This window comes from Suncus etruscus, chromosome 12 (genome assembly GCF_024139225.1).
Source record: "Suncus etruscus isolate mSunEtr1 chromosome 12, mSunEtr1.pri.cur, whole genome shotgun sequence".
Taxonomy (NCBI): domain Eukaryota; kingdom Metazoa; phylum Chordata; class Mammalia; order Eulipotyphla; family Soricidae; genus Suncus; species Suncus etruscus.
This window is the reverse complement of record NC_064859.1, coordinates 64494354-64502764: the sequence shown is the minus strand read 5'-3', so window position 1 is coordinate 64502764 and position 8411 is coordinate 64494354. Positions and strand designations below refer to the sequence as shown.

Here is an 8411-nt window from a genome sequence, read left to right as displayed (position 1 = left end):
CTATCCAGTGCTCTTTACTTTTCTGCTCTCATCTAACCTATGGGGTCACCAATAATACCATCATTTCCTTTGGGGATAGGGTAGGAGTCCAGAGATTGACCTAATTCTAAGGAGGGGTTGAGTTCTAAGAAGTTTGCATTCCACCACTGAAACCATTATTTCTACTACTTTAAAACAGCAGACTCAGCTTATAGAAAGAAAAAATATGGAAGCAGTTGCAATTTCAAAACTTTTACCAGGATGATGAGTCAGAAAAATGAAAGCACTAGGGTCTGGTGCTGTAATCATTTATTTGGGGTATATCTAGCATTTCAAGAAAGCATGGAACAGAATGACTCTAGACAGCACCAAAAGAACAGAGATCTCACACCACTCCAGAAGACAGCAACAGGGCATCAAAGAGAAGTGACCAACGGGAAGTGAGATAGGACATTTTTCCATGATAATACCTCCAATTCCATCATCTCACCATTCTACAAACAAGCAGTCCTTTTCCTTAGCCTAGTCCGATCATCCTTCAACAAACAGATAACTCAAGTACACACACAAAGAGAAGTTACTTTAAATTTTATTATAGAGGGAAAAATCCTGAAATGTTTGTTAAATAACAAAAATCACTATTAGGCATTTTCAAGCCTCATCACCTGGCCAGAGATGTTAAGTGGTCTCCCACTCTGGTCAGCTTTACGAACTCTGCCACAAACCACAGAAACACCCAAGTATCTTCTAAATGGCTTCCAAAGTTCTGCAGAGATGCTCTCAGTTTAATCCAAAAATAAACAAGAAACAAATTGACAGGAAGTTAGGATAGCTGGGAGGGGAAAATATATTAATAATTAGTCAATCTAGAACAAAGGATATATACATATACATATATATACATACATATATATGTATATATATATATATATATATGAGTGTTCATTTCTAGCATTCTTTCCACAGAATGTTTTCATTATAGGCAGACTGTAGTGTTACAATAGTGTGATGGTATTATCCTCCAGACTTGCCTAAAAAAAAATAGTACATCATTTCTTTTCATATCAGAAACAGATCAGTTTGCCCCCAGATAATACTTTTCATCCTATGTTTGAAATAGCTTCCAGAGCTTTCCAGACATTTAAATTAAGGGCTACAGTACATTGATATAGATGAACAGTTCTTGGACCAAACTCTCATCGGAGGTCAGTGATGGTCACAGCTCTGTCCACAACAGTCACGTGGCTGCAATTCTGCAACAGGGAAAAGGAAAAAAATTTTTTTGAAAATTCTTAAAAAAATAACAACAAAACACAACAAAACTGTTTACTTAAAATATTCATGCTTAAGAGCTGGAATGTGTTTCAAGTGGTTGAGCACAGTCCCTGTAGCACCATTCTGAAAGAGCAGCCCCCACAACAGCAACAACTAACAAAATAACCAGTGAAATAGAACACTCTGAAAAAGTGGTTCCCAGTCTGGAAGCCAAACTACTAGTTAAAGGGCCTTATATGGGGTTAGAGCAATAGTAGAGTGGGTAGAGCGTTTGCTTAGCACCTGGCCAACTTGGGTTTGATCCCTAACATCCTACATTGTGCCCTATCCCACCTGGAATGATCCCTGAGTGTAGAGCCAAGAGTAAGCCCTGAGAACTGCTGGGAATGATCACAAACTAAAAAAAATTTTTTTACAAAAAACAAAGAAATAAAAGGCTTTATATTGTATATACATATATCCTTCTGAGTTGGATCTGTAGCCTGACTTATCACCTTCAGCCCATATGACTTTTTCTTTTCCCCAAATGTGTGTAATAGTTATTCATAAAAAAAAATCACACTTATTTAAAATAATTTCTGAGAGGTCAGAGAGATAGTACAGGGGTTAAGGCACTACTAGATTTGAATGTGGCCCGCTCTGATTTGCTCCCTCACACCATATCAGGGGTGGTGAACAAGTTCGACACAAAGAGCCAAAATTTTAAAAGAGCCACACCACGCAGTGACCTGCCAAAACAAACAAACACTCACACAAAAGCATATAATTTTAACAATAATATATTAAACACATATTGCATTTTGCCATTTTGAGTGAGGGTAAAAATCCTGTTCGTCACCCCTGTGCATATATGATCATAGAGAGGAGTGAGCCCTGAATACCACTCGGGCTTATGTGATCCCTAAACAAACCCCACAAATAAAATTAATCATAATTTCTTTTTTAAAAACTTTGATTGATTGATTTTTTGTTTGGTTTCTGGGCCACACCTGGTGGCGCTCAAAGGTTATTCCTAGCTCTGCACTCAGAAATCGCCCCTGGCAGGCTGGGGGACCATCTGGGATGCCAAGTATCAAACTGAGTCCCTCTCCCAGGTTAGCCACATGCAAGGCAAACGCTCTACCACTATGCTAGCTCTCTGGCCCAATAATAATAATTTTTAAATTTACTGTAGCTTTTTTTTTGGGGGGGGTCATAATATCAACCAAGTAATAAAGTACCATATTTTTCATACCATAAGATGCACCCTCCCCAAGTGCGTCTTCTGGAGTGAATGCCGCCTGGAGCTGAAGCCTGGTGCAGGGGAGGAGAGCATCTAAAAACTGTGTGTCTTATGGTCAGGTGCATCTTATAGCATGAAAAATATGGTATATTTTCATGGGGAATCTCGCTTAGGGCAGGTCGAAGGAATCTGTAGCGCTGAGTATCTGGGTATCTGAGTTATTGTGCTACCTCTGTTTCAACCTCCAGGTCCTTAAATATTTTATTACTTTCCAAGGAAACTAATGTTTGTTTGTTTTCAAACAAACTTGTCAGAAAGTTCTCATATTCAGATGAAACTCGCATTGCATGAGGTCTTAGATTTAGTTCTGGAGTCTTATGAGACACACCTCATAAATTAAAAAAAAAAAAAAAAGAAGGGGGGCACCCAGCAGTAATACAGGGCCTGCCCTAGGCCATTCTGGTAATGTTCCAATGATTTGCTTGCTCCAGCTGGAGGTACAGTGCCTGGGAGCCACCTGGGAGCCACCAGGCCACCTGGATTGTGCTGGGGTGGCTATTATACCCAGAAATGTTTGTGGGGAGAGGATGTAGGGAGGTGTCATTACTCAGTGCATCTGGGACCTGAACCCAGGGCTTCACACATGCTAGGCATGTTTTCTACTACTTGAGCTATCTTCCTGGCCCTATACATCATACAGGACTTTTAACAAAAGTCAATTCTCAAGTTTTTCATTGTTGTTTTTCTTCTGAACACCTGAGTTCCTTTCATAATAGTCTGAGTTCCTTTTATACACCGGTCACCTTTAGTTTCTCTCTCTTTTTTTTTCCTTGGTGGGGATAGTTTGGGAGTATACCCAATGGTACTCAGGAATCATTGCTAGAGAGGATTAGGGACCTTATGGGGTGCTGGAGCTCAAACTGTAGTTGGCTGCATGCAATAGAGGGGTTTTAGCTCCTGTACTATCACTCCAGCCTCCATAATGGTCACTTTTCTAAGAGCTCAAAAGAAACAGTACTTGCTAGTCAGCATGGAGAGAAGATGATGCTATCACATTAGATTTGCGGGACAAATGGATATGTGCTGATCTTATCAGTGATGGAAACATTTTATTCACAGAGTTCAACTTAGGGAACATATAACTTCCTAAAAAGGTCAAAAATAGAAGTAAAATTTGAGAATAATATATATTTTGCCTCTTTTTTCTTTTTAAAACATAAGCAGCACAGCCTGAGATTCTCAGAGGTCTAGAAGCTCTTGGCAGAGCTGCTTGTTTTGTGTTTGGGCTGGTGATTCTAGGGCAGGGGTCTCAAACTCAATTTACCTGGGGGCCACAGGAGGCAAAGTCGGGGTGAGGCAGGGCCGCATAAGGGATTTCACAAAAAAAAAAAAAAAAAAAAAAAAAAAAAGTCCTCAAACGTCATTATTAACAGTTTTTTTTTTTTGGTTTTTGGGCCACACCCGTTTGACGCTCAGGGGTTACTCCTGGCTATGTGCTCAGAAATCACCCCTGGCTTGGGAGGACCATATGGGACACCAGGGGATCGAACCGCGGTCCATCCGCTTGCAAGGCAGACACCTAACCTGTAGCGCCACCTTCCCGGCCCCTATTAACAGTTTTAATTATTTCTTCTGAACATGAAAAGAACATTAAGTGAAGATCATGAACAGTTCTTCTGAACATGGCATCTTTTGCCTATTCCTTGCTGCCAGAGACTTGACAGCATTTCTTCTCACAAATCTGAACCATATTTGGCTTTAGAGAGGAAGCAGTTGAGATCTTCAGTATGGCTTGAAGATGATCATCATTAAGTCTAGACCTGTACTTTGACTTATTGAAGTTCAATGTGGAGAATAACTTTTCACACAAATATGTGCTCCCAAAAAGGCACATGGTACGCTTGAACATTCGGGAAAGCTCAGGGAAGCTGGGGGGCAATTCTCTCAAAAATTGCCCTTGCATGTCTGCTTTTCCACTAATCTCCCTGAACTTAGCTTTGAGATCAGAGTTGCATTGCAGGTCAATGAGCTCCATTTGAAGCACAGGAGAGGCATCTTGCACATCAAAGGAAAAGGGGTCCACAAAAATTTGGAAAGTGGCTCTGTGCTTTTTGAAGTCTGAAAATCTGTGATCAAATTCCTTCTCTAGCTTAAAAATAGCATCAACATATTTCTCACCACTGAATGGTATGCCTGCATCCACAAGTTACTTGCATGCTGGGAAACAGCAAAGGTTTGTCTGAGAGAGCTGGGATTTCCATCACACAAGTTTTGTGGAGAATGCTTTCATGTTGTCATAGGCAGCACTGCTAAGCTGCCCCAGGCCTTGTAACATCTTGTTTAGTACATTCAGCTTATGTGTGATGTCAACAAAAAAAGCTAAGTCCATGAACCATTTGTGATCGATCACTCAACTCAGAAACAGCATTCCCATCCTTCTCCATGAAGGCTTTCACTTCTTCTCTCAACTCAAAAAATCTTTTCAGGACATTTCCCCTGCTGAGCCAATGTACCTCGGTGAAATAGAGCACATCTCCATATTCTGACTCCATTTCCTCTAAAAAAGCACAGAACCTCCTGTGCTTTAAGCGCCTGGATCTGATTTGGTTGATGCATTTCACAACAACAGACATCACATTGTCACACGGCAGGCATTTACTGCAAAGGGCCTGCTGATGGATAATGTAGTGAAGAGTAATGGCCTTTTCTAAACCCTCCTCTTCAAGTTTTTTTTTTGAACAAGTGCCACCAGTCCATTTTTCCTCCCTGTCATCGATGGCGCTCCATCGGTTATTTTTCCAACAAACCTCTTCCATGGCAAACCTGCATTCTCAATGGCATCACACAGATGCCGAAATATCTCATTAGCAGTGGTCTGGCTATGCATTGGAATTATTGTGAGCAGCTCCTCTGTCAATTCAAAATTGCAATCAACACCACGGACATAAATTGTGAGCTGTGCAGTGTCTGTTATATCTGTGCCCTTGTCAAGAGCAACTGAGTATGCATCAAAACATTTGGCTTTCTCACACAGTTGATGTCACTTGACATGTCAGAAATGCGCTCTGCCACAGTGTTGGCAGAAAGGCTGATTTTGCTAAACTGACCTTTCTTTTCCAGACAAATAATACTTGCAGCCTGTAACATGCATTTTTTTTTTTTTTTTTTTTTTTTTGGTTTTTGGGCCACACCCGGCAGTGCTCAGGGGTTACTCCTGGCTGTCTGCTCAGAAATAGCTCCTGGCAGGCACGGGGGACCATATGGGACACCGGGATTCGAACCAACCACCTTTTGGTCCTGGATCGGCTGCTTGCAAGGCAAACGCCGCTGTGCTATCTCTCCGGGCCCATGCATTTTTTTTTTTAACAAACTCTCCTTCTGTGAATGGTTTCCCTGCCTTAGCAATCATCTCACTAACCATGTAACTAGCTTCGACTGATGCAACATTCTCTTTGGTTGCTTTCTTGAAGAAATCTTATTGCCTCATTAGACATGCTTTAAAACTGGCAACCCGCTTGGCTCTCTCATTTTCTTGATATTTTGCACATTCCTCAGCATGTTTAGTTGAATTATGGCATTTCAAGTTGTATTCCTTGTGCACTGCAACTTTCTTGAGCAAATAAGACATGTGGGGATGCCCCTGTGCTCAACAAAGAAATACTGCATCTCCCACTTTTCCTGAAATTGTCTGTGCTCGTCATCAATCTTTCTCTTCACTGCAGGCTTTGATGAAGTCATGATGAGGGTATGACAAAATCTAATTTTGTAATAAACTTCTCCCTCTTCTCTCCTTTAGGCCTCCGATAATGCAAGGTACAGTGGGCAGGAGCAGCGGAAATGACATCTGCGCTAGGCGCAAAGTATTCGCGATTATTTGCTTACTGAATATTCGCAATAAAAAAATCACATTAGTAAGAAAAAAAATCGCATTAAACATTTGCATACCCCAAACAGAACTGCTCGGGGTATGCGAATGTTTAATGCAATTTTTTTCTTATTAATGTGATTTTTATTGAGATTATTCGATAAGCAAATAATCGCGAATACTGCAATATTTGAAGGCCGGCCGCGGGCCACAAAATGTTGTACGGAGGGCCGCAAACGGCCCGTGGGCCACGAGTTTGAGACCCCTGTTGTAGGGAGTCCTCCAAGGCCACATCCAAGGAGTATATGGGGTTGTTGCAGTGCCAGGTCTTGAACTCAGGCTTTTGCTATGATAGGTATGTTCTACCACTTGAATTACCTCCTTAGCACCTACTTGACTAACTTGGGAGACTTTCTTTACCTTGAGTTCAAATCTTTATTAAAATACAGGCTTAGCGACAAGTTATTTTTAAAAGTTAAAAAACCCTACAGTCTAACATTTTATTAGTCAACTTTGGCAAAGATATTTATATATATGTATATATTCTTAATTTAATCCTTTCAAAAATCCTATAAAATATTATTCTAATTTTATCTTCATTTACAAATTTAAAAAAAATCTTGAAGCCCAAGAGGATTAAATACATTCTCAAAGATACACAGCATGAAGTGGCTGACCTAAGACTTGATTTGCTCCTATTCCACACTGCTCCCATGCACAACCTCACCAGGAAGGCTTGCAAAGATGCATGACAAGGTGGATCTACTATGAGGAACAGAACAGACAGGCACTACCTCAGTTCTGACAATCTGCCCTGCTTTCAGTGACATTAGATACCTACACAGAATAGAGGTGGATCCTTTGTGTGTGGATGAAATCCTTTCTGGCGACAAGAAGAAATCTCTTTGAATCCATGGTCAGTCAGTTTAAAGAATCCAGTTCTGAAATAGAAAGAGGCAGGCCCAGAATCAAGCAAACATGTCTTTTTGTCTGTCTGTATGTCTGTCTGATACACATACTTATTTGAGACTTCCAAAGTAAACCAGCTCATTAGTTTCTTCTTTAGTCAGATTCTCAATAAAAGAGAATTAGAGAATTCTCTATAAAAAAATAATTATAAAAGAGAATTAAATATAGGGGCCAGAGAGATAGCACAGCAGTAGGACGTTTGCCTTGCATGCAGAAGGACGGTGGTTCGAATCCCGGCATCCCATATGGTTCCCCCCATCCCCAGCCTGCAAGGGGGTGATTTCTGAGCATAGAGCTAGGTGTACTCCCTAAGCGCTGTTGGGTGTGACCCCCCCCAAAAAAGATAATTAAATATAAAAGAATTAGAGAATTCTCTGCCATACTAATTTTTCTGGAAAAATCCATAATAAATAAAATATTGAATGGAAAATAAGTCAATACTCTGACACAATCTGAATCCTTTGAAAGTCCTACTCTTCAAAATCATACACACCACATTTTTGTGGTCTTGTCTTAGGAAAAGTCCTCCTTTGTTTTTGGAACTTTTTTTTTTTTTTGGCCACAACCGGTGGCGCTCAGGGGTTACTCCTGGCTCTGCTCAGAAATCGCTCCTGGCAGGCATGGGGGAACATATGGGATGTCGGGATTTGAACCACTGTTGGTCCTGGGTCAGCTGCTTGCAAGGCAAACACCCTACTGCTGTGCTATCTCTCCAGTCACTGTTTTTGGAACTTTTTTTTTTTGGTTTTTGGTTTTTGGCCCACACCCAGTGGTGCTCAGGGGTTACTCCTGGCTGTCTGCTCAGAAATAGCTCCTGGCAGGCACGGGGGACCATATGGGACACCGGGATTCGAACCAACCACCTTTGGTCCTGGATCGGCTGCTTGCAAGGCAAACGCCGCTGTGCTATCTCTCCGGGCCCTGTTTCTGGAACTTTTAAAAACAGACTTCTGCTTCGTCATGGGCAATAAAATCAGATCTCTGTAACTAAGCCAATATGGTCAAAATAAAAATTATATATAATAAAAATAAAAATATTAATCCCTGGGGCCGGAGAGATAGTGCGGAGGTAAAGTGTTTGCCTTGCATGCAGAAGGTCGG

General features: G+C 41.1%; 1 protein-coding gene across 11 annotated transcripts in view; it reads right to left on the bottom strand.

Annotated features, from left to right (window-relative positions):
* Window positions 1-895: 895 nt before the first annotated feature.
* The window catches only part of STAMBP (STAM binding protein), a 321855-nt gene continuing 314339 nt past the window's right edge, over window positions 896-8411 (bottom strand). For all 11 annotated transcript variants that reach the window (XM_049784414.1, XM_049784415.1, XM_049784416.1 and 8 more), the window contains exons 9-10: window positions 7183-7282; window positions 896-1232 (exon numbers count right to left, since the gene is read on the bottom strand). In XM_049784414.1, coding sequence (XP_049640371.1) covers window positions 1176-1232; window positions 7183-7282 — 157 coding nt within the window. In that variant the 3' untranslated portion in view covers window positions 896-1175. The remainder of the gene's footprint in view (window positions 1233-7182; window positions 7283-8411) is intronic.